We start from the raw sequence: 26,712 nt of genomic DNA on the forward strand, positions 1-26,712 counted from the left end.
TCACAATGCCACCCACTGGAAAAGTGGGTGCATGGTTGTGCACACCATCTGTGTTCTGCCTCCCGAGTGCGGGGACTAAAGGCCTGCTTGTCTGGTTTTGGTTTTTTGTTTTTAATTTATTTAACTTTATCTTATGTGCATGAAGGTATCAGATCCCCTGGAACTGGAGTTACAGACAGCTGTGAGCTGCCATGTGGGTGCTGGGAGTTGAACCTGGGTCCTCTGACAGTCTTAACAGGTCAGTGCTCTTAACAGATAAACCACCTCTCCTGCCCCTGTCTGTCTGTGTTTAACAGAATGGTTTCACTACGTGACTGAGGTGTCCTGACTACACTATGTAGCGTAGGCTGGCCTCGAACACCTGATCCTCCTGTGAGTGTTGGACTCATGTCTTTTCCACACACCACACTGCCTCCTTGTACGGGGCAATGATTTTCTCAGACGACAACAGACCTAACTCTCGGTTGACAGGATCAGGATGTGAAAACACAGGCTGAGCTCCGGCATCTGACATGAACTCCAGGCTGGAAAATTCTACCTCGGCACTTAGACCTGAGATGGAGCTGGGTGAGGAGAGGCCAGCCTCACCAAGTGATCACAGGGGTTAGGAAATGTGCAGGGGCTCCCTCGGTCTCATCCCGGCTCTTCTGACCAGGGGCCTCCCTACCGTGTGGACATTCAGACCCCAGCAGCCTCCCTCGGAAGGACCCCGGGGCCATGGCCTGGGACAAAGGCCCCCTTGTGTACAGGTGCCTCTTGAGTTTCACCTTCAATCTGGCTTCATTTCTAGAGTCAAGCAGCCTAAGAAATCCAGGCTCGGTACTCGACAGACATGCTCACCAGTCTGTTTTTGGACCTACATCATTATTCCATTTGACCAGCTCTTATCACTTCTGTCCTCTCCAAAAGATAGCCATTATAGGATAAAGACATCCTGTCATATGACTGCTCAAGAGTGCACCAAAGGCTCTTACATCGCCCCATCGAGGTTTTCAGATGTTCAGGTGAGATTCAAAGAGCCTCGGAGGCTGTTTTCAAAGGGACCATTTACAGCTGTGATACATGCTGGCCCATTTGTTCAAGTCCCCCTGTATAAGCTGAGATGTTCGGTTAACAGACAGAGAACACACAGGGAATCTTTTCATGCCCACAACGGTGCTGGCCATTTCAAACCCATGATGCACTGCTTCCCTGGCCATGAGACCCAGCAAATGACTTCCCTCCAGCTGTGGAAGGTTCTCCTGTGGCACAGAGAGGGTCCCAACTTGAAGAGTTTCCGTCACCTGCATGCTTGTGAGGGTGCTGAAGACTCCGCTGGCCCTGAGGACTATTTCCCTGCTGGAGGAAGAGGGCCGCTCCTTTCACCATGAAAAAGCTCTCGCTCAAGCTGGGGAGAACAAAATTAGAGCCTGGTTAGCAGATTTTTCGAGAAATACAGGCAAGACATGCTGCAGACAGAACACTGGACAGACAAATGGCGCCTGACACTCAGTGGGATGAAACGCAATGGCCGCTGCCGCAGTTCTCAGGGGCAAGTGAGGCTTTCGTGGTGCACGCCTTTAATCCCAGCACTCGGGAGGCAGAGGCAGGCAGATCTCTCTGAGTTCCAGGCCAGCCTGGTCTACAGAGTGAGTTCCAGGCCAGCCAGGGCTACACAGAGAAACCCTGTCTCAAAAACAAACAAACCAACCAACAACAAAAGAAGTGAGAATGAGGGGCAGGCCTATGATTCCTGTTGCTTACAAGACCAGCCTGGGCAAATAGAAAGTAAAAAAAAAAAGACAGAGCTGGGGACAGAGAGCTCAGTGGTAGAGCATTTGTCTAACATGCAAAAGACCCTACGATTAATCCCTAGTGACACACACACGCACACACCTCTGTCTCTGTCTCTGTCTCTCTCACATACACACACACCTCTGTCTCTCATACACACACACACACACACACCTCTCTGTCTCTCATACACACACACCTGTCTCTGTCTCTGTCTCACAACACAACTTTTTGTCTCTCTGTCTCTTTCTGTCTCTGTCATACACACACACATACACACACACACACACACACACACATACGCCCCCTGTAATAAGGCTAGGATGCACAAAAGGGCAGAGAAGGAACAAAATAACAACAAACCACAAAAACCAAACAACAACAAAACACATTTTTGCAATTTTCCACTTATAATTTGGTTAATGATTTTCTGCTTTCAGGAGCTGGAGAGATGGCTCAGTGGTTAAGAGCCCTGGCTGCTCTTCCAGAGGACTCAGGATCAGTTTCCAGCACCCACATGGAGGTTATCAACCATGTGTAACTCCAGTTCTAGAGGATCCCACACCCTTTTTTGGCCTCTGAGGACACCGTATATATGTGGTATGCAATCATTAATGCAGACAAAAGACCACACAGATAAAATAAAATTTTAAAAAAATCTTAAAAAAAAAAAGTCTTCAGGTGGGTGGTGGTGCATACTTTTAATCCCAGCCGAGGCAGAGAGGCAGGCGGATCTCTGTGAATCTACAAAATGAGCTCCAGGACAGCCAAGGCTACACAGAGAGAGCCTGTCTTGGAAAACAAAACACAAACAAAAGAACCTTAAGTTTAAGAATTCCTGGGGAAATGGAAGATATTATCTACAATACGAAAAGACAAGCCCATCTTTGACACCCAATGTTAGTGGCTAAACATTATGATCTACAGTTAAGGCCCCTTCGAAGGAAGCTGGGAGAGGCTACACATGCCCACAACTCAACACTTGAAAGGCAAGACTGGAGAGACGGCTCAGTGGTTAGAGCACTGGCTGCTCTTCCAGGACCCGGTTCAATTCCCAGCACCCACCTGGCCGCTCACAACTGCCTGTAAATCCAGTTCCAGAGAATCTGACATCATTATACCAATGCACATAAAAAAAAAAGTTAAATAAATTATTTTTTTAAGAAAAGGTGGGACTGTGAATTCAAGCCAGTCTGGCTATCAAGAGCCTACCTCGAAGCAAGCTAAATCTAGCATGTCGTTCTGAGTGCTAAGAAAACACCAGCTGGGCTTGCACACAGGCCACCGGCTTCTGAGATAACCTGGCTTCCATGACAGTGGATTCATTAAAACCTGAACTTTTCCTCATTAAGTTCTCATGGTAAGGGGCTGGAGAGATGACTCTTCGGTTAAGAGCCCTGGCTGTGCTTCCAGAGGACCCGGGTTCAATTCTCAGCACCCACAATTTCCTCTAACTCCAGTTCTAGGGGACCCGACACCCTCACACAGACATACATACAGGCAAAACACCAATGCACATAAAATAAAAAGAAGTCACTAAAAAAAGTTGAAAGGGAAAAAAAAAAACAAACAAAAAAACCCCTCATGGTAAAAAGAGACTGTTCAACTCTGAAAAACAATGCTCAGCTCAGCCCTCTCAAGCACTGTGAACACTGACAACCTGTTCACAAGCCCCGGGACACTGGGGGACACCCAGTGTCGTCACAGACACACACAGGAGGATCATCCTCAGGATATATGCACACATGCTGCACCTTCCCACCCACGCTGTCTGTCACACACCTGCACCCAGCAAGCCAGGGTTATAAGCAGTCAGGAGTCTCTGCAGGCTCACTCCCAGGCAAAGCGGTGCTCATAGTCAACACCCTGCATGCAAGAGCCGCGCTGTCTCCTCTGTCTGGCTGCAGAATCCCCTCCCCAACCCTTTCCTGCTCATTTCTACAACTGAACTTTCAGAACTATTCTGATCTCCACTACACCCATCCGAATCTCCAAGAGCCACCGAGCCCAGGAAACTTAAAACAGCCAACATTTGATCAAAGCAGCTGCCGGGTTAATTTTCAAGGCAACATCAACTCCTTTTGTTCACTAATTTGAAAAACAAAAACAGGGGGGAAAAAACCCAACTCAGATTGACCAGAAACCAGAGCATGCTGGAAACAACAGCCAGCCATTAACAGTGACCTTTGCCTTGGAAACCAAGAGCAAAAATTCCCCTTGGTTTCCCTCGTATTTCCTTTGGAAAAAAAAAGAAACAATGATAAAGAGCAGGCTGCGCTCACCCTGTGACCTGCTCTGAAGTCAGCTGTTCCTCTGGCTGATAAGAAGGGGCCTCCCCCTCCACTCATGGGGTTCATCAGGGCCCTGCAGCCGCCTCCGTTACTGTCCACAGCCAGCCGGAATGCTGCAGGGAGCCCCACTGCTCTGAGGGCTGCAAGGTCCCCTGTGTCCTGGAAATACACAGGAAACAGCGGAACCCAGAGGCCAAGATGACCCTCAGGCTGAGACCTGAGACGATGCTGTGGGGAGGGTGGGAGACAGCAGACAAGATGAAGCTACTTCATGGCCTGGATCCCAGGACGTGTCCCGGCCACGGCTGGTACGTGGCCTCTGGTGTCCACAGGTGGCCGAAGTCGGCACCCGGTTTTCTATGCTGAGCTCCTGATGCCCAAGAAGCTCAAGACCCTGTGACCTGCGGCCCCCAGGGAACCCTCTCGGACATCCATGTCAGTCACGGCGCACGCCTTTCTCTGGGTACCCAGGGCAAGGACGCATGCCAATCTACCAACCATCCATCCCAGAAAGTGAGAAGAAGGAAAAAAAATCCTCCTTCTTACAGGAGATGTTAGAGTCCTAAGAGTTACAGAAAGTCTGACCCAGACAGGGGCAGCATCCTCTTCCACTACCCGAGGAAGTCTCAACCCCTCCCACAGCCCTGTTCAAGGCTTTCATCTCCACAGCACAAGTCCGTTCTCAGACACCGCCAGCTACCCTCGGGAAGACCGGGTAGGGAAGACAAACACGATCCTCGGTCCCCAAGCCCCGGCTCTCACACAGACAGAGAGTGCCATCCGAACCAGCTCCCAGGGAGAACAGAGTCAGCCGCGGCGGCGGCGGCGGCGGCGGCGGCGGCGGCTTACGTACTAATGTGGGCTGGAAACCTCTGGACGGCAGAGGTACTGGGTTGGCCGAAGGAAGACACAAAAGTCAGAGAGATAAAAGAGTTCCATGGCCGGCGTTCACATCCGTAGTAATCCCGCTGAAACAAGACGGTGCCTGCCGTCGGTCCACAAGGCACGGCCAGCCCGGCGATAGGCAGAGGGGCTTTCCAGAGCAACAGCGGAGTCCCTCCTCAGAGGATGGCCCTACCCAAAGAGCAAGAGGCTCTTGTGGCCCTCGTCGTTTTCTGATGTTTTGGCTTAAAAAGGCCCTTGTCCCAGCATTTCCTGATGAAAGGGTCCATTCAGAGGAAACAGAGCCGCTGAAGGCTCTCCAGTCAGGGCGCTCCCACGGGCTTTACCGCGGGCGTTGGAACAAGCAATGGGTGTGCATTAGGAACCAGGAGGGAAAACAGCTGGCCACCGAGGACCAACCCCCAGCGAGAGGACCCCATCCTGGGTCAAAACCACATACAGGAGGAGGTGGCAGGGCATCGCTTTCTTTCAAATCCCCACCCACCCATCCCTCCAGGCAGGGTCGTGGGCGGCTGCCACGGGCAGTGAACAAGGCATTTTCAAAAGCAGCTCTACATCCTAAAAAAAAAAAGCTTCAGTCCCATTTCTACATTTGTAGCTACTTAACGTTCCTGGTGGCCCTCAGCTTAGGACACTGCAGATGGAGGAGGGAATCCCATGTGCTTCTGTGAGGATCTTCAAGAGGTGTGAGGTGTCCCAGCAGGCCACGCTCCAAAGCTAAAGCAAGTCTCTGACCCCAAGGGCTGGAGATGCCGCCGCAGCCGCCGAGAGCCTTAATTTATAGTTAAAGCACAGGATCCTGGCAGGGTGTGAAACAGGAAGAGCTGGGGACCTGGACCAGTCCCTGAGGGAAGGAGCACTGAGCAGGAGCCCCTGGAAGGTCTTGTCCGGAAGCCTCTCCCAGCTCCAAACGATCATTTAGCCCTCACTGGAGGAATAAGTGAATCACACACTCCTGACTCAGCTGATGTGTAAACCATTGCTCATCCAGGAACACACACACACATCTTCACCGCTGGGACTGACTTCCCATCCACGTGCCCCGCACCCACCGTCTCAACCACGAGGTGGTGGCTTTCCTGCTCCCCCAGATAAGAACCTGCACCACGGCACAGCTGCAGCCTCTGCCCACACCTGCCCGGGTGGCCCACCACAGCGTCAGCAAGAACAGGCGGCAGAGACTGTGTCCCCAGTCACCTTCCAAACATCCAGATGCAGAACACAGAGCAAGGGCCGAGGAACGGCCCAGAGAAACAACTCCAGGCTAGGAAGACTTGGCTACAGAACGCCAAGGACTATCTGTGTGCCCAGGGGATAATCCAAAAGGCAGAGGACCGGTCACATCATCTGCCCACTGCCGCCACCACCACCTCCACCACGGCTGTGGAATAGGATACATCATTCAGGCCTTCTTCGCTGAGCAGGGGATGGGGAGACACCCTGGGAGCAGCGGAGATATGCTGATCGAGTGTTCAAGGCTGGCTTCTCACGCTACTCAGACCCTGATCACGGAGTAAACGCGTAAACTCAAGCTGTGGCATGTGAAAAGCTGTGAACCAAACCCTTGGCTGGTGGTGCAGCCCCAAGAAGTTCTCAGCACCGGCGTGCACGGTCCCTACAGGCACTGGGAGTGACCGTGAAGGGTGCTTTGCAGTCTAGAGAGCTCACCCTCCACCGCTACACCTAATTCTTACAATGCCATTCTTCTGACAATAGATCCACGATGGGAGAAGAACCAACTGCTGGAACTGTACAGGAAACAGGAGCAGGAGGGGCTGGAAATGCTCGCAGCTCAATGCCCCACCTGCCCCATCCCCAGGACGACAGGGCTCTCTGTCCCCGCAGCTGAGGGACCCTGGGGCATTTCGATGGATTCACAGCCCCCGGTCCTGGCAACGTGAAGTTCAGGATGTAAAGAAGGATGGAGACTATTTGGAGATGGATCAGGGAAAGGCTGCGAATGGGATGGAAAGTTCTCTCCAGTTTCTCCATGGCATCCTCCTGATGTCCAATGTCACAGAGAACCCCGGCTGCCCTAGACATCTTTATTTTCTGCCTTCAAGCGCCCATGGCAGGGTCTGGTTCCAAATACCTTCTTCAGAGTGTAAGAAAACAAGCTCCGGGGACACATCTCCAACCCAGGCCCCAAATGGGTCCCTGAGAGGGAGGACACTGGGGTTCTCTGTAGGGCACGGTGTTTTGGAAAGGGGTTATGGCGGAAAAAATGCTGGCAGGGCCGTTGCTAATGCCTTTGGTGCTGAGCCGTGTATTGTTTGGCTGGAGGCGTAGGCTTCCCTCAGAGAGAAGGAATGTCCAGAGGCATTGCAGACAGTTGGAGACATTCTCCGGGCCAGCCACATAGCCCTCCTTCATCCCCAGCTGGCAGGAGCAGGCAGCTAGGACTACCAGCGAGGCCACAGGAGCAAGACTTTGGTCTCTGCTCAGGTGAGACGGCCAGTGAGTCCGGACACAGCTCTGCAAAGCTTAAGGTCGTCTCCCCGTGGCCCTCAAGAGCCCTCAGGCCTGCGGACAGCCTGCCACTGGACCTCTCCCCTCGCCGGGCAGGCCGGGCCCTAAGTCTTCTACCGAGGGCTGAGGTATAAAGGCTGCATTGTCTGGGGGCTCTCTCTACAGCAGCAGAAGCAACCCGGCCAGCCAGAATCAGCAGGAACGTGAAGGCAGGAGTTTTTAAACAACTCAAAAATTCCAAAAATGGATGATCTCAGCTGCCGCAGGTACTCGTGGCTTTCTGTGGTGTGAGGCCCCACAGGGCATTCGTTAGTCGGCGAGGCACGAGCTTTCCAAGAATCCTTCCTTCCTCAGGCTGCAGGACCACCTGGCGCTGGCCTGCTTCACTTCTATGAGTACAGCATGCTAGCATAGGAACCTACCACACAACTCAGATCCGGTCAGCGTGCCCAAAGAACTGAATGGGTGTTTCATTAATAGATGGTATGTAGTCACACCTTTAGTCCCAGCACTTGGGAGGCGGAGGCAGGTGGGTCTCTTGAGTTTGAGGCCAGCCTGATCTACACACATTCCAGGCCATCAAGGGCTACAATGTCTCCAAAAGAAAAAAAGAAAAAGAAAGAAGAAAGAAAAGGAGATAACGGCAGGATGTCTGTTGTGTACTCGTGGGCCCCGAGGTCAGCCCTCAGCACCCAGCCTCCACCGGAGGCTAGCTGCTACAACAAGGAATGGGAGCATTCTGCCTGTCTCTGGCCACAAGCCAGGGCTTCACGGCTCCTAATCATGGCTGTCCACACTCTTCCTCAGCCCCAGAGCTTTCTACCATGTGCAGCCATCTAGAACTAAACTTGAGCTACCTACCTACCTACAGCAGCCACAATCAGCCTTCCATGTAGCGTACCATCCACGCATCTGACTTTGGAGTCGGGCTCTGACTTAGGATCTCCCACACCCCTCGGCGCATCCTCTGCCGTTCCTCTCCTGTGGTCCCCAGAAACCTGTCTATTCCAGGGCTCTGAGCACAGACTCCTCACCCACCTCCCCACATGGTGCTTGACAGAGAAAATCACGGCTCTTTTCTGGACCAGTCCTTTGTGCGAGGTCAAAGTCCGAGCCCTGTTTTCCACATCCTGTTCCCTGACCCACTGGTTGTAAACTGCTGCCTTGCCAGTAATTTTTAACTTGATAATTGGATGCAGGGGCCAAGACACACCCACTTATCCCAGGCACTAACATAAGTAACAGATCTGAAAACACTGAATGAACTAGAAAAACGCAAGCACAGACTGTACTGAACAAATACACCAGAGGGCTGGGGATGTAGCTCAGTTAGTACAAAGCCCTGCACTGCACAAGCCAGGTGTCGGGCTGCACACCCCACCCGGAACCACAGCACTTGGGTGAGGGAAGCAAGATGATCAGAGTTCAAGGTCACCCTCTGCTACACAGCAAGTCTGAGCCAGCCTGGGCTACATGAGACCCTGTCTCAAGAAAAACATCTATCATCATTAACAAACCAAACAAACTAATTCACTAAATTGGAAAGTACCTCCAGAGGACAGGATGTTAACATAGTTGGGAAGTATCCTCCCAAGGATACCGCCACCAAGACTTCATACCACGGGGGTGAGGATTCATGGTCCAGCAACCCACAGGTCAAGGGTTTGGTCTCGGTCTCCTTCACACACTGAAACACAAACTTAATCACAAAGAACTACTAACACAGTCACTTAAAGGGCATTATTACTATATTATGCTCTCATCAAGGAACACCATTAATCCCAACATACAGGATGCAGAGGCAGGAGGATGTCTGTAAGTTCCAGGCCAGCCTGGTTTACATATGAAGTCCCAGGCTAGGCAGGGTTACATAGTGAGACCCTGTCTCAAATAAACAAAATAAAGTAACAATAACAACAGTAAAAAAAATGATGGTCTTGGATACGAAGTGTCCAGGTCATGAAAGTCAAAGACCATGGAATGTTCCAGATGGAAAGGACAAGTGCAGTGAGAAACCCTGACCTGGACTCTTTTCTACAAAGGGAGTCACTGAAATAATGTTTCTCTAAGTGTGAAATGATTTCAAAATTAAAAAAACAAACAACTTTATACCCCACGTCCCACCCATGGTTACTGAACCCTAGGTTGGAAGCAAGATAGTTCTACAGCTGAGCCACACTCGGGTCCAACTACCAGATCATCTCTTGGTTGTTTCATTTTGTTTTCTGAAATACCATCTCGCTGTGCTGCACAGGCTGGCCTTGAACTCCTGATTCTCTTGCCTCTACCTCCTAAGGGATGGGATGAGAGGTGTGCACCACCATATTGTCCTTTTTGTTTTTCGGGACAGGGTTTCTCTGTGTGGCCCTGGCTGTCCTGGAACTCACTCTGTAGACCAGGCTGGCCTCAACCTCAGAGATCCGCCTGCCTCTGCCTCTCGAGTGCTGGGATTAAAGCTATGCACCGTCACCACCTGGCAGATCGTCATTTTTTTTAACTGGCATATATCACAGCTTCCCTTTCCACCACTCAGGTCATTTACCTTCAGGCTTAGTGGCCTCCAGCCTGGGCCCTCTTTTTCCACTTGATGTTTCCTGGCACACAAGCTGGAGTTCTCTGCTTGATCTAACAGTTCAGACTTCGAGAGCTTCTTCCTGGTCTATGTAAGAACTGATTTCACCACTTTCCTGCTCTGAGACCACAGGTTTGGACCAGTGGGGGGATCTGAACTTCACAACCTCCCATTATGAGGAGCAGAGTGCTGGAACCTGTCAGGAAGCGTCTCAGCACCCCGCTCGAGATGTCTGGGGCAGCTGCAGCTTTGGCTGCTGTCCTCACCTCTCAGGACCAAAGTTGCCCTGGTTAATTGGCAGGATGGGCAAGATCAGTGCTCAGAGCCACACCTACGGCAACCTGCTGCACAGCCATCCTCCTGGGTCTCCCTCTGGGTATCTCCAGGTGTGATGATATGGGATGATAGGAAGCATCCTTCCCAGGAGCTGACAGGCTTGAGCTTTGGTTTTCACACAGGGTGGTCTCGAACCAGTGAGCTCAAGGGATGCTCCTGTTCTAGCCTCCTAGGTAGCTAGGGTGACAGCTATACATCATCCACCTGGTGGTCTGACTTGCTGGTGTCTAAGGGTACCACTAGTCAGGCTACCAATGTTTTCCTTCGGCTCTGATGACCAGAAAACTTGAAGTCAGACATGCAGCCAAACTCCTCTGGGAACTACCAGTGTGTCCCAAGTTCCTCCCGCAAGGTTCCCCACTTTATTTCCTCCTCCTTACACACGTGCAGGTGCACACGCAGGCACACATGCAGGCTCGCTCACACACACACACACACACACACACACACACACGTTGTAGAATATTATTTTAAGATGTGTTTGTTTGTTTAGGCTGTGGAACATTTAATGATGCAAAGATGTGCTACCTTCTTTTGCTGCATTTGTCTAGCTGTGAAGCTGTGATACTGTGCCTGTCTAAAACACCTGATGGTCTAATAAAGAGCCAAACAGACAATAGCAAGGCAGGAGAAAGGACAGGTGGGGCGGGCAGGCAGAGAGGATATATAGAGGGAGAAATGTGGGAGGAGAGGAAGAAAGAGAAGGAGCAAGAGAATAATGAGAGGAGGACGCTAGGGGCCAGCCACCCAGCCACCCAGCCACGCAGCCACCCAGCCACCCAGCCACCCAGCCAGCCATGGAGTAAGAGTAAGACTTACAGAAGTAAAAAAAAAAAAAAAAAAAGAAAGAAAGAAAGAAAGAAAGAAAGAAAAAAAAGAAAAAGCCCAGAGGCAAAAGGTAGATGGGATAATTTAAAGTTAAGGAAAGCTGGTTAGAAACAAGCCAAGCTAAGGCCGGGCATTTATAAGTAAGAATAAGCCTCTGTGATTTATTTGGGAGCTGGGTGGCAGGTCCCCCAAAAAACCAAAGACCAAACAGCAAAAGAGTAGAAAAAATAACCAACAACACACGCACACATGAGCACACACACACGTGAGTGCACACATACTCTAGATATCAGATTTGACAGCAAGACATCTCGCTGGCCCCTCACTAATGTTAAGCTCTGTTGTGCTCTATGGACCGATTGGTAAGATGTTTCAAAACTCTTTTGGAAGGAGTTGTGGTTGACATGGCCTCAGTTATCCCTGGGGGCGGGGGATGAGACCATTTTTACTCAACACAGTATCCCCAGCACTCAATGCAGAACCCACAAATACTGAACACACACTCACTGATAACCAAACAGATACCCAACAAAACACACCCCATCGCCAGGTAGCTTCACTCGTTGCTATTCTGCATGGGACGCTGTCCCATACACACAGGACGGCTGATCAGGCATTCCTGGAAGTGGGCTCCTTGGGGAAGTACTGAGAACCGAACCCCAGGCCTTGTGTATGTCAGACAAGCGCTCCACCACTGAGCTACACGGCGCTGCTACACAGTCAGTGGCCTCCACTCCAGGCATGTACCTGCAGCAGACCAACACAAGGTGGCTACCAGCTCTGCTCACCACAGCCCATGCCCATGGGAGCTCTGCAGACATTCGTATCAGGTCCAGGTTTTGGGAAACCTGCCCAGGGAGCTCATGGTCAGCCCATGGCTGGGAGTGAACTCTGTGGTTCACTCAGCAGAGACAGCCAGAGTCAATTCACATCTAATGGACCTCTTAAGTCTTTTAAAAAACACCTCCAAAAGTAGCCATTTGAGGGCCAGAAGGATGGTTTAAAGGGTAAAGGTGCCCACTGCCAAGCCCAACGACCCGAGTTCAATCCCTGGGACCCACATGGTAGACGACAAGAACTCACTCCTTCAAACTGTCCTCTGACTGCTTCCTGTAAGTTGTGCCACGGGCTCACAACGGCTCACACACACATACAGGCAACAAATAAATAAATATTGTAACAATAGTTAAAAAAAAGAAAAAAGAAATTTAAATAGCTAATCCAGAAAAGAAAGGGAAGTAAATCTGTGAAAACAAAGGTGCATGAGAATGCCGTTTCCAAGCTCAGAAAGATAAGAGTGTGAGTCAGCAGAACCTGGGAGGAACCGTGCGTGAGTCAGCAGAAACTGGGAGGAATGGTCATGAGTCGGCAGAACCTGGGAGGAAGCGTCCAAGCACTGGGGTTCCCCGCACAGGCCCCACCTGGTTGTCCGGGTTCTTCCCGGGGGAAATCACCTGGACTTCAGCTGCAGCGGAGCAGGAGTGAGTGGTTCTTGGCGACACCGAGGATGACAACAATAATCGCTCTTTTGCACCAAGGCAGGGCAACACCACACCAGGACAGGACCCTCTCTAAGGGTTGGGGATGTGGGCTTTTTCTCGGTGAGGTGCTAGCAGGTGGCTGACCCAGGTCACAGCCGCACAGGTTAGGTTAAAGGAATGTGGCACACCCCAACGATGAGACCCTGCTGGGCCCACACAGAGTTGGTCTATCTGCGGCCAACCGTGCGTCTACCGCCGTCCATTTACACACTGAACCAGGACAGCCAGAGCGGTCCCCGCATCCGCCCCCGTGGGAAGCATCTCACACTGAGCACTCCGGGAATGGGAGCCTGTGGCTGGCACTGGCGTCCCCCCTACCCCCCACCCCCGCCTGCAGAATGGCTCCTTCATTACTCCTGGCTGCTCCCTTCCTCAAACTTGGGGTGCTGACCGGTCCACCCCATCATCATCACAGAGCTGCCAGTACCCAGGGCTGCCCACAGGACCACAAACACCACAGATGAGCCCGAAGATCCGAGTCCTTCCTAACAGCTGGTGGCTCTGTGCCCAGCTGAGGGGCAGCCAAGGGCTCCTGGTGGGAACACACAGTCCAAATGCTCAGTGGTCAAACCAGGTCCTTCTGAACTGGACCAGGACCCTGACCCAGCTACACACCGAAAATGTCTGACCTCGTTCACGGTGGGACTCGAACTCCCGAACGTGTTACAAGTCTAGAGGATGATTAGAAGCTCAACACAGACACACAAGAGGCTGGCACGAAGCTCCCTCACGGAGCAGTTACGGTGGTCACCTCACAGAATGAGACCAGTGACTGGAGACTTTAGGACCTAGAGCCTAATCTTGTCCTTGAGGTGAAGTGACCGGCCTGAGGTGGCATGGCAGACATCTGCTTCACAAGATCCTCGGCCTTCTGGTACTTTCTCACGACTCTCTCTCTTTTTGAGTATTTAATTCTATTCATTATGTGTGTGTGTGTATGTGTGTGTGTATGTGTGTGTGTGTGTGTGTGTGTGTGAGAGAGAGAGAGAGAGAGAGAGAGAGAGAGAGAGAGAGAGAGAGAGAGAGAGAGAGGAGACTGTCAAGGCACACGTGCAGAGCTCAGAGGACAGCCTGTGACGAGCTGGGCAGTTGGTTCTCTCCGTCCACCACGTGGGCTCCTGGGCTGAAATTCCCAGGGTCTTTCCCCCATTTCTCTAGTTTGTGAGACCACGTCTAAGCAACCCAAACTGACCCGGAACTTTGGATCTTCCTGCCCCCACAATCCAAGCCCCGGGACCACAGGCGATGTGCCGCCGTGTCTGGCTTCACCGCCTCACTGGAGGACGAAAACCGCGATGGTCACACGTGAACGCAGGTACCACAGAGTGGCGTGGACGGGATAAGCACGGCCCCCTGGCGTTCTCTTAAAGTCCAAGGGTTGGCGTTCCACAAGTTTAATGAAACCCACTGAAGTGTAATTCACTTTAACTGCAACAATGGATTTAATTAAAGCTCTGGCAGAATCAATTTAACTCTTCACCTCTGTCCTCCTGTGTCCCCACTGTAGGATGGCGCTCTAAATTTAAATGTTTCATATATAAATTCTGAGTTTAAAATAAAATCTTCTGGGCTGTCAAGAGAGCTCAAGGGTAAAGGCGTTTGCTGTCAAGCATGATGACCCAAGTCAGATCCCCGGAGATCAGAGAAGATGCCCAAAAGTTTCCCTCTGACCTCCCCATGTACACTGTGTCGGGGTGCAGAAGACGCAGACCGAACACAAACCGGCGTGTCTGCAGTGAGGGCACACGCAGGCCTCCGGGTGTGGCGTCACCTCCAGAACCTGGCTCGACCTCGTGTGCACAGCTTCCCTAGAGCGGTCTGTGGGCTGCTGAGGTTTGAATGTGAAATGCCTCAGGGGCTCACGAGTTTGACCCCTCGGCCTCAGGAGCACTGTCCTGGAATGGAAGGCACTGGGACAAGAGGCCCTTGGGCCCAGAGGCGGGGCTTCAGGGTTACAGACAGGCGGCAATTCTGGTTCAGTGCTCCTCATCTGTATGTGAGCAGGCGGGTCCGCGCTCCTACCGCCACACAGCTGGCCACAGCTGTGCCTTCTCCACTATGGCGGGACTGTACGCCTCCAGACTGAGGTACAGATGCCACTTCAAGCCCGCGGCCCACACACAGGCTCCCAGGAAACACAGGGCTGGTATTTCTGCATGGTTTGCCCTGGCTACCCCACGAGCAAATGCTTGCTTTAGGCAGAACTCAGAACGGTGCTCTCCTTACAAGACTTGTGTGTAAATGGGATGAGCTACTGGACGCAAAGCCAACAGCAGGATGGAGTGTGGCCTAAGCCTCCCATCCGCTGCACCGTTCTCCTTCGTGAGTGTGACACACCATTCCCAGACCTGTTATCTTCCTCCTCGTCTTGTCTCCCAGTACTTCACAAGGCAGATCCATGCTGTCCATGTCTATAACCCCAGCTGCCAGAACAGAGTCTGGCACAAAGTAGGCTCAGGAGGTGTTTGTTAACAAGAGGATCCTAAGTCGACTGGGGCACAGGTGCACAGACTGGGACACAGGTGTGCAGAGACTGGGACGCAGGTGTACAGAGACTGGGACACAGGTGTGCAGAGACTGGGACACAGGTGTGCAGAGACTGGGACACAGGTGTACAGAGACTGGGACACAGGTGTACAGACTGGGACACAGGTGTGCAGAGACTGGGACACAGGTGTACAGAGACTGGGACACAGGTGTGCAGACTGGGACACAGGTGTGCAGAGACTGGGACACAGGTGTACAGAGACTGGGACACAGGTGTACAGACTGGGACACAGGTGTGCAGAGACTGGGACACAGGTGTGCAGAGACTGGGACACAGGTGTGCAGAGACTGGGACACAGGTGTACAGAGACTGGGACACAGGTGTGCAGAGACTGGGACACAGGTGTACAGAGACTTGGACACAGGTGTGCAGACTGGGACACAGGTGTGCAGAGACTGGGGCACAGGTGTACAGAGATTGACCACCAGGTATCTGCCACCAAAGTGCAGAGGGAAATGTCAAAAGACTCTGTTGTCCCCTGGGTAGTTCAAGATCACAGTCCATAAGACAGCAAGTCTGACCTGTAGGACTCCACAGGCCACCCAGGGCACACAAGGCCACAAGGCTAGAGCCTGTCAGAAGAGTTCTTCAAGTATCTCCAACCCTGCTGGGCAGGGCTGATTTCTCAGACAGCCATAAACCTCCGAGCAACCAAGGCAGATGGATGACTTCAGCCGTTAAGTTTCTAGCCACCTGTTACTCAGCTGCAGGTGACTGATAACCCTGACCTATACTCCTGCCCACATCATTTCCCTCAGGAAGCACAAAGTGGGTAGTCCACACCTCAGAGGGCTTTCCTGGCCGAGTGTCAACAGAGGCTTGAAAACCCTCTGAAATAAACCCTCGAGTAAAGCAGGGGGACACCCAAGAGTGGGCAGGCCAAGAGCAGCATTTCCAAAGGGCAAGTGGCAAAATGGTCTGCAGAGCAGACCAGGCTAGCCCAGCTGAACGCTGTAGGGCAGGGACAGAGGGCAGCCACACTCCCAGCGGCTCTAAAGAGTGGAATCCCCTGGGGAACCCCAAGCCAAGACCACAAGATGAAGGGCAGAGAGAGGGGTAAGAGAGTTCATGGCTTACCTCCAAAACCAAAAAGAACCCAGAAGGCCAAGCTTGCTGCCTTGACCCAGACATCCAGGGGGCAGGTGCTCAAACAAAAGAAAACGATCGTGTTTATGGCCCTGACTCAGACACACTCAAACAAAGACGAGCCCCCCACTTCTGATCCACACTCAGCCGTGTGACACAGCCGTGTCTTCTCCCCAGTGCCCCACTTGGCACACAACTACTGGGCCCCACGCCAGCCTGAGGGGCTCCCAGGATGGCGAGGGAACCAGGAGACACAGCTGGGAGGACCACACGCTCGCTGACACCCATGGTCTTTTGTTTTGGTTTTTCAAGACAGGGTTTCTCTGTGTCATTTTGGTGCCTGTCCTGGATTTCACTCTGTAGGCCAGGCTGGCCTCAAACTCACAGAGATCCGCCTGGCTCTGCCTCCCGAGTGCTGGGATTAAAGGAGTGTGCACCACCACCACCCGGCAACACCCATGGTCTTCATCACACTGCTTCCAGAAGAGGCCAGCAGCCAGGTACATACACAGAAGGCCAGGGGGTCACTATGGGGCTGGGGGTGGGAGGCACTATTTAGCATCTCCTTCATCTCGATGCCTGGTCACTTTCCAAATGTCTTCAGAGTTAGACCCCTAGTGCCCCAGCATCTCACAGGAATGTAGCCAGGTGTGGGCTTCTGGCTGCTCCTAGCCAGGGCACCCTTGGTGACCTTCTGAGGCTGGGACACATACATACAGGCCCACGCATTCTCCTGTGCCAGCAGCCCTTCATGGCAGCCACACCCGAGAAAGACATTAAGGTCACACATAACCAACCAACACTCATCTGGTCCCACACGAGGAACTTTCCACAGGCCACTAGCCAGAAGGCTCTTTTCCAGTCCACAGGTAAGCCCCACAGAGACAGAGGCCAGGGCCCCTCAGGGTAAAGAGCTTGGTATGGTGGCGGGGCCGGGATCCACACACAGACTTACCCGACTCAGGGCTTCATATGCTCATCAGCCACAGCCCACGACCTCTCTTGTCTATAATTAACTGCAGAGTCCGATCTTCATCCCCTTCAACTGTGTCAACGCCATGTGTGGGAAGAGAACTCGGTCATATCAGTAATAAGTGCCCTGATATCGAGAGATGTGATAAAAACCACACAGAGTTTGCATCACAAGGGGCGGAGACCAGCCTCCATCACAGACAGACAAGAGGAGGGCCACCTGCTCTCTCTGGTACTCAACAGTCCCACGTGAGACGAGAACATGTTTCAGCAGGCAGTGAGGAACGAAGCCTACTGAAAAGGACATGGCTTAGGGGACCGGGTCAGGGAGCAGGAGCTGTCCCGTCGGATCCCCAAAAAGAAACGGTATGTGGGCAGGACGAGGGAAGGAAAGGCAGAACACAGTGATGTGGGGGACTGGGAGAGAGAAGCGTGAAGGACCATGGGAGGATTCACTGGGGTGCACTGACAGGTGGTCCAACAGCAGGTCTAGTCGATGGCACTACTCAAGAGACATAGGAAGGAGGAGGCAGGGGGACCCAGAAGACTGAATGGGATTCGCCAACGTGCTGCAAAGAGATGAGTCAATCTAATCTCTTCCGTGACCCTGAAGAGCACGCCATCACAGCTGTCCCTGGTATCTATAGGGATAGGGGGAGGTTGTCACTCCCACAGAAACAAATGTGTGCACACTTTGTGGCGATCTGTAGTAAAATGGAAATGGGGTAAACCGTCACAATACTATATCTCCTAGTAAATCAATGACAGTTAAGAAAAAATTCTGTGCGCCGCTGGCTAAACCTCAGGCCTAAGCACATGCCAGCAACAATGTAACCCTGAAACCTTCCAGCCACAGCTGCTGACACCAGTATGCAGAACCCTGGGCAACAGAGGTCCAACTGTCATCGCAGAGAGCAGAGGATGATGGGAGCATTCCCACCCCACCCCCGCAGGCTTCCCAGGCTTCCCTTCTATCTCAGAAACTGAATAACCGCTGTTTACCATTCTGGACCAATCCAAAGCAAAATCTCTCCCTCACTCTTCCGCCTCAAACAAAAGCACCTGGCGGGGGCGGGTCCACCAGTCCACATTTGTTTTGTTTTTCTAGGAGACTAGAGAGAGAGAGGAGAGTGGACATGCAAATGAGCAGTGTCAAAGGTCAGACCGAGACACAGAACTTCCTTGTTAGAAAGCAGGCGGCCGGCCTCTGTCTGAAAAGGGGCGTAAACATCAAGGTGAGTCAAGAAGACTAAGAGGAAGGCTGGTAGCACAAACAGAAGCCAGCCAGCCACCCCTCCCCCACACGGGAACCCTGCATCCCACTCCAGTTGGGGCTCTCTCTCCCTGTGGCCTCGATGGCTTTGGGATCCTGTGTTGGAAGAAGGGTCCAGCTCCGCCTGGTTGGATCTGACATCCCAGGAGCTACCGGCCCTGAAGTCGAGCGGAGTTCTGGGTTCTGGTTCTGGAACTGCCTTCAGTCCTTCAGACAACTCCCTCATCTGTGGGTCCAAAGGAACTGACTCCTCTGGACAGCCAGTGGGCCCCTGGGCCATCAGCCTGGAGGTACTGGCCTCCAGTGCCTGAGTGTGGAGTGCATGCATGTGTGCGCGTGCGTGCATGAATGCATGCGTGTGTGACCTGGTTTTTCAGCAGGGTCTTGTGATGTAACCCTGGCTGCCCTTGAACTCTGCAGGCCCCAGAGATCCTCTCGCCTCAGCCTCTCTAGAGAGCTGGGGGGGGGGAGGGGGACAGGCTTGCCCCGCCATGCCACAGACAGTTCACTTTGCAGAGTATCAAGACATAAGCTTCGGATTCATCACCTGGAATATAGAGGTGTCAGTGTCCTAGGACACCACCCCTCATCCTGTGTCAGGCCCCCCAGAGCTCCAAACCAGGCAGCTTTCCCTTTCACTAGTAAGACACAAGGACCACGGACACAGTTTCTTATCTCGGCTCTGAGTTCTCTACGCTACCAACATCCTCAAGCAGGGTGCATTCTGCTAATTAAGGGCAATTAAAGACAAAAGAAGCTCAAGGCTCTCTCTGGCCCGATGCCCAGAGAGGAAGGGATGGGTGGAGGGTGGAAGGAATTCTGACCCAAGGGAAGGGTTGCAGAAGGAAGGAGCAGGAAGCTGCAGAGGCTTTGGGGGCCCCACTCCCCTCATCAAGTTCTCCTCCCAGTTCCGGGCCTGCACCCAACATCCAGATTCCACAGGCCCTCCTCCTACACACGGGCGCCATGGACAACAGGCAGCCCATTACTGGCCCCGGGAATCAGCATCTCCAGCCCTGGAACCTTACTCTGGGCCACAAGCTGCTCGACACCAAGGCCGGGAGAGGCAGTTTGTCCTTCTCCCAGCCTAACCTGAGCGACGAGGATCTGGCACCTGCTACAGCGACCACTTTGTTTTCTGCGGGACAGGTGTCCCCACACGTCATCCTCACAAACAATATGGCCCCGACCAAAGCAGAAGACTTCCTTCCCTTCACTCAAACGCATGGAGTCCAGAGGCAGACTAGACATATGTCTGTTCTGCCAGAGTTTAAGCAGACCACCAGAGCACAGCACTGAACAGAACCCAGCACAGCACTGAACAGAACCCAGCACAGCACTGAAAGGCTGACCCTTCAGACCCTTACTTTTTTTTACAGTTACTGGTCTTGATCCTCCCACAGTAAAACAGACTTCTCTTTGTAAGAATTCCCGGGGGGACTGGCTCAGTAATTAAAAGCATTTGTTACCCCTGCAGATGACCCTGGGTTCAGTTCTCAGCACCCACAGGGTGGCTCCCAACCATCCAGAGGCATGAATGCAGTGTGTATACATGCAGACAAAACACTCATACACATAAAAAGAAATCTTTAAATTAATACAAGTTTGTAAAAAAAAAAAATACCTGAACGTTTGTCTGCTGCATTTACATATATACATTCAATGATTGGTTCAGACTTCAGATGGGCAAAGAGAAGACAGTTTGCATTTTTGGCAAAGAAGAGCCAAGATGACTTTGACTTGGGTGTCCCTGAGTGAATACAGTAAATGATGACTACATCTTAAGGGAATTTTTTAAAACATATTATCTGAGAATTTGGCTTGCATGTATCCCTATTACAGGTGGCTGAGTCTCCACGTTGGTCCTGGGAACCGAACTCAGGCCCTCTGCAAGAGCAGCCAGCGCTCTTAACCGAGCCGTCTCCAGCCCCGAAGAACATTTTCAAGAGAGCACAGCCACAGGTCGGTCCCAATCTCACACCACAAGCCCACCTCACAGGAACCGACTGGCAGAGCAAGCCGGGGATCCATGTCCCAGAAGCGATGCTCTGACTTCAAAACTAGCAGCAGCAGCTTGTCGAAAGCAGGATGAAAAACAGGGCATCGTGTAACGGTTATTAGACACAAACAGGAATTTCTGCAAGAAGATGTATCAGGGGCCGAAGAGAGGGTTGAGCGGCCAAGGTGTGCCTGCTGCCAGGCCTGAGGACCTGAATTCTCTCCACGGGACCCACACGGGAGGAGAAACTGATTGCTCCAAGCTCGCTCTCTCTCTCTCTCTCTCTCTCTCTCTCTCTCTCTCTCTCTCTCTCTCTCTCTCTCTCCTCTCTCTTTCTCTCCCCCCATCTCTGTCACACACACACACACACACACACACACACACACAAATGTAACAGCAAAAATGGAGTCAAGCACAGAAAAGGAGTTTCTTGCCTCCTTTCCCAACTGCTGTATCAAGGCAGTCACAGGGCTGGGGTCTTACTCTGTGGTCCAGGCTCGTTTCCAACTCCCAGTCCTGACTCGGTGCGATACAGGTGGATTCCACCACATCCAACTCAACATATGTATATAGTATTTCTTCTTTTTTTTTTAGGCAAGTTCTCACTATGCAGCCCAAGCTGGCCTATAAACCCCTCATCAACTGCTGGAATTACAGGTGTGCACTACAACCAGGCACCTATACAGCAGTACCTCACCAGGTAGCCTTGGCTGGCCTCGAACTCAAGCGATCCACGTCCCCGCCCAAGGGGTGAGATACCAAACACGCAGCCCCATTCCCAGCTTCCACAAAGGCGCTTTCCCACAGGTCAAGACCAGACTTTCCAAGCCCAGCCACACCGCTCCTTACCTGCTTGTGAGCCCTAAGAACACACACAAGTAGACTCACCTGAGGTTCAACTTCCGCTCTTCATCGCTGCCAGCCTCCAACTGCAGAGAGAGAAAGAGAATGTAACCCCGCTGACGCCGACGCCGCTGCTATCAACGCCGACGTCGCTGCTATCAAAGCCGACGTCCCTGCTATCATCGGCCCTGACAGCGGGCTCCCCCGGGTGCCGGGAAAAGATAAAGGCATCCAGGAAGAAGGCTGGCGTGTGCGACAGACACACCCCCGTCCTCTGCTTGCCAACCTGATGCGCTGTTCCTCTGAGTCATTCCCGCCACATGTTTTCAGGTTCCCAAATGTTTACCCCCCATTCCCGGCACAGTCTATCAAGAGCTGCCTGGGAGCCGAGCCCCTAGGAGGCAGAGTTCCCCAACACATTCCTTCAGCCCTCTGCTCTGGCCTTGCTGGCTCTGAGCCTTATGTTGGTTTTGTTTTTAAGGGAGACAGGGGGGGGGGGCGCGGGGCGATGTTGTAAGGAAATCTATTTCTCTGTCACTAGTCAGTCCATCGTAAAAAAGTCCATTCCAAGGGGTGGGGCACACACCTGTCATCCCAGCTATGAAACAGGCTGCGGCAGGGGACTGCTGGAGCTGGGAATTTAAGAGAGCAGCTCAGACAACCTAGCAAGCAGGCCCGTCCAAAAAAAAAAAAAAAACATCCCATAGAAGGTAGCCAGGCACTGAACTCTAAATGTATACATGTTAACCCCATCACTATTTTTTTTTCTTTTCTTTTTGGGAGGAAACATAAAATGAGAAGAAAACACAAGGCTGCCCCAGGGGGACTTGGTGTGTTTTTTAAGTACCCTGTGAATGGAAGAGAATGGGGACCTGTGTGATGGCCAAGACTGACACCGGACTGGAGTCAATCCAGCCAGCGGTCAAGGACAATAGGGAACGGGTGTCGAGTTAAGGTAGGAAGGGTAACAGGCAGCAAGGGCCATACAGCAAGAGGGGGCACCTTCGACCAAGAATGAGCACGCCCTAAGGCCCCGGCATCCTCCCTGCATGAAGATTCCGTGTACAACTTCACAGATACACACACTGAGAATGGACCACATTTGCTCCGGGGCTGTAAGGGAGAAGGAACCGGGCAGGCTCCACACACCACAGGACCAGAGGGAAGCAAGCTAGCTAGCCGCGACCAACACGTCAGCATTTGTTCAACCAAGGGCCACTGGGGCATTTCTGGAGGGTGCTGCTGGCATCTAGTGGGTGGAACATGGGATGCTGCTACACAAGAAGGCTCTGGCCACGAGTGTCGGTGTCAGCATCGAGGCTGAGAAAGCCCCGGCCCAGCCCAAAGTGTCTGGAGACCTGCCTGTGCCTAGAAAAAAAAAAAAAAAAAAAAAAAAAAAAAGAGGGACTATGTACATTTGTCAAAAACAATGTTACTATGCACTGGGGGAGGGGGGGAGCTGCTGTATCTTCTTCTGGGCTCCCCTCGTTCTCACAGGGAAGTTCAGATAAGGTGAACGGAGAAACAAGAAGCATGAGATGATTAAAGATCCAGAAGGAAAGAAAGGCGGAGGGAGGGGGCAGGGGTGGGGTTGGGGGGGTGCAGGGGGGGTGGGGGGGTGAGGGTGCAAACGGGGCAGGGCAGGATTGCTGTAGGGCCAAGGGCTGTGATTTCGCTTGGTTTCCCAGGCTTCGCGGGTAGCCTTGCTGTGTCAGGAAACGACTGTGTCCCTGACTCATAAGAGAAGTGGCGTTTTGATAAAGTGGTGGTGGTGATGGGGGGGGGGGGGGCGTGTAACAGGCACCACAGCCATTTCTTTCTCAGTCACCCTCTGAGGTTTTTCCATCGAAAGGTGATGTAAGGCCAGGAATGCCGGAGGAGAAGAGATGGCAGAGACCATCCTCCTTAAGAAGTAATCCAGGCCTCTCAAGATGAGCTGACTCGAGACAGGAAGCCAAGTGGAGGAAGGGCGGGCCAGAGGCACAGCCAATCTGGACCCGGGTCTCCCAACTCAAGGCGGTGGCACCTGCTAGCTCCTCTTGGCCTTGCTCCCGGCCTCAGCACATCTGGGAGGCAGCCTCGCCATCCCAGGAGCATCCAGGTCTGTTCTACCACTGCAGACAAATGCCGCTGACGTACTAAAGTTAGAGAAAAGCTGTCTGGGATTTTAGGGTTTCCGTTTGTGCTTTTTGTGTACTTGTGTGAGAGGTGTGTGTTCGTGTGTGTGTGTGTGTGTGTGTGTGTGTGTACATGTATGTGTGTGGATGCTGGAGACTATGATGTTGTCTTCCAGGTTGAGTCAGGGTCTCCTCGCCGAACCCAATCTTAATTCCACCACTCTGGCCGAGTAGCTTGTTCTGAGGACTTCCTATCTCCACCTCTCACATCCCTGGGATATGTGGGCTCTGGGCACCTGGCCCCTCCCTCCCACTTTCAGGATTCGCCATTTCCCAGCCCTTTGGCTGAGTTTTATACTCTGTTAACTGGTCATTGAAACTTGGTTTTAAAAAGTTGTCTTATACAGCCAGGCGGCGGTGGCACCCACCTTTAATCCCAGCACCACTCAGGAGGCAGAGGCAGGGAGGATCTCTGTGAGTTCTAGGCCAGCCTGATCTACAGAGTGAGTTCCAGGACAGCCGGGGATACACAGAGGAACCCTGTCTTGAAAATAAAACAAAACAAAACAAAATTCTTATGTAATAATTTAATATGTAAGCTGGGACAGGGCTGCGGGCAGCTGAGCAGTCAAAAGCACTTGCTGCTCTTCCAGAGGGGACCTAAAATCAGATGCCAGCACCCTCATCCTGATGCTCACAAACAGGGCGCCCCAGCTCCGCAGGACCCAAGGTCCTCTTCAGATCTCTGTGGGAACCTGCACTCACATGCACATATCTATCCATCCATCCATCCATCCAGAGACAGACAGACACACAGACACAGACACAGACACACACACACAATTTAATTTTTTTGTGTGTTTTTCGAGACAGGGTTTCTTCATGTAGTTTTGGTGCCTATCCTGGAACTCGCTCTATAGACCAGGCTGGCCTCGAACTCACAGAGATCCACCTGGCTGGAGTGCTGGGATTAAAGGCATGCGCCACCACCACCTGGCTTTGAAATAATTTTTTTGGAAAAAAATATACAGGAGCTGGAACACACACACACACACACACAGCCCTGCTTCAAAACTTAGCACTAAAAAATAATAAAATGATAAAAGTATCCTAATGAATGTCCTGAAAAAACTTTTACCTTCATGTAATGGATCTTTCATTCATAAAATGATACACTGACTCGTGACACAACCTGATAAACCCTGAAACCATTGTGCTAAGAGAGAGAAGCCAGGCAGAGGCAATACTGTATGTTTCTGGTTATATGAAATGCACAGAATGGGCAAATGTAGAGAATGGAGGTGAAGGGCCCCCTGGAGTGGGGGTGGGGACTCGGGAGGGTGGGGTGCTGAAAAGCTTCTGGACTTCGGGGTGACCTACTAAAACTGAATTACATACTTCGCAAAGGTAAAGTCACAGGCTGTGAGTTACATCTCAACTAAAAAAAAAAAAAAGATTGAAAACCTAAAACTGTGTCTAAGGCAGGAACAGGAAGTGATCAGGTGTTAAATCACCAAAAACAATATGGAAGTTGGTCAGAAATCCAGGCTGAAAGCCAGGTGCGGAGGGCCCTTCTAAAATACCGCACCTGGGCGGCGGCGGCAGGCGGCCAATCCCACGCTGGAGTCCAGCTTTGTCTACACAGTGCCAGGCCAACCAGAGCTACACGGTGGGGCAGAAGGAGGGAGGGAGGGAGGGAGGCAGAGAAATCGGGGCTGCAAAGGCCGGTACAGTCCCTCCCCTGAAGCCACACTCTTCCCTAAGCCGCTGTAGTTTTTTTGTAGGAAGAACATGAGATAAAGAGGATAAAAAGTACTTTGTAAACTGATGTGGGAGAACCGAGCTGTGTGGGAAGAGAGTCTCTACTACAATCTAAACTTCTCAGTTGCCCTGCCTGATTGTGTGCAAAGAAGAGAAGAAGAAAAAAAAAAAGAAGAGGCAACCAGAACCTTCTGCCTGGAGATAAAACTCATGAAAGAGCCTCAGACAGAGGGGACCCTGGAGGCTTAAACTCACAGCCACCCAGCAAACGTGCCTGCCAGCCCCGGCTAGACTGAGACACAAACGCCAACCACACGGGGATACAGGGGGTGTTGAGCCCGAGTCTCAGGCAGGCACACACACAACCCGGGGGGACAGGGCCCAGATCCCAGCTGGCAACTTCCTGGGCCTGCAGGGCTGGTCCGGGCGGGCACAGCGAGGCGTCCCCTGCAGCAGGCTGGGTCCTCAGGGATTTACCCGCAGGCCTTCGGCTCATCAGGGGAGGGGGGTGGGGGTTGAGACGGGCCGGGGCAGCGCAGCCCAAGGCAGGCCGCCCTGGGGACCCGGGGGCGCGCCGGTGCCCATCTACCCCGACTCTCAGCAGCACGAGCCCAGGCCCCCAGCGCACCCCGGGAGCGCGAACCCAGAGCCGTTCCCGGTGCCCGGCGCGCTGGCAGCAGCATCTCCCCGCGACCCCGACCCCGCGCATGCTCAGTCCCCGGGACGCGGGGACGCCCGCACCCCAAGGGCGGACGCGCCTCCGCTTCGCACCTTGCGGGAGGGCGCGGCCCGGCTCACCTCGCTGTTGCTGGCGGAGGACGACGCGGCGCTGGGCGTGGGAGAGCGCTGCAGGGTCACCAGGGCCATCGCGGCGCGGGCCCGGCCCGGGGCCTCCAGCAGCCGGCCGGGCAGCCGCGCCGGGCCCGCCCCTCCTCCCTCCCTCCTCCCTCCCTCCTCCCTCTTCCCTCCCTCTTCCCTCCCTCTTCCCTCCCTCTTCCCTCCCTCTTCCCTCCCTCTTCCCTCCTCCCTTCCTCCCGCGCCCGCCCCCGCCCCCGCGTCCGCCGGGCCCGCAGCGCGCAGGCGGTGACGCGCATGCGCCGGTGGCCGGCCCGGGGCGGGCCCCGCCGCGCGGTCACGTCCATCCACCCGCGCGCGCGCCCCCGTGGACGGCTTGCTGCAGTCCACCCCGCGTGGGCCTCGCGTCCGAGGCCCGGCTCGCCCGCCGCGTAGGGGAAACTGAGGCCCCAGAGGCTGGCCGAACCAAGGCTTTGTAAAAAAAAAAACAAACGCACCCGCTGATTCTTTCAGGAAAGTTACTCCGCTCCTACTGAGTATCCAGAAGCCAATTAGGCGTGCCCTCCGGGACTGTTAAATCCGCTTGCAGAGCTGCTTTGCATGGG

The 26,712-nt window shown here is 53.0% G+C and overlaps 1 protein-coding gene across 4 annotated transcripts in view; it reads right to left on the reverse strand.

Annotated features, from left to right (window-relative positions):
* The window catches only part of Ssh1 (slingshot protein phosphatase 1), a 60,588-nt gene extending 34,346 nt beyond the window's left edge, over nt 1-26,242 (reverse strand). Inside the window, exons 1-3 of one of the 4 annotated variants that reach the window (XM_076559938.1) lie at nt 26,111-26,242; nt 21,480-21,520; nt 1,284-1,387 (exon numbers count right to left, since the gene is read on the reverse strand). In XM_076559938.1, coding sequence (XP_076416053.1) covers nt 1,284-1,387; nt 21,480-21,520; nt 26,111-26,179 — 214 coding nt within the window. In that variant the 5' untranslated portion in view covers nt 26,180-26,242. Of the gene's footprint in view, nt 1-1,283; nt 1,388-4,917; nt 5,435-17,302; nt 17,957-21,479; nt 21,521-26,083 lie in introns of those variants that run through there. The other 3 variants (XM_076559937.1, XM_042267679.2, XM_042267678.2) reach the window with 3 other exon arrangements.
* Nucleotides 26,243-26,712: the final 470 nt, after the last annotated feature.

Source organism: Peromyscus maniculatus, chromosome 23 (genome assembly GCF_049852395.1).
Source record: "Peromyscus maniculatus bairdii isolate BWxNUB_F1_BW_parent chromosome 23, HU_Pman_BW_mat_3.1, whole genome shotgun sequence".
Classification (NCBI taxonomy): domain Eukaryota; kingdom Metazoa; phylum Chordata; class Mammalia; order Rodentia; family Cricetidae; genus Peromyscus; species Peromyscus maniculatus.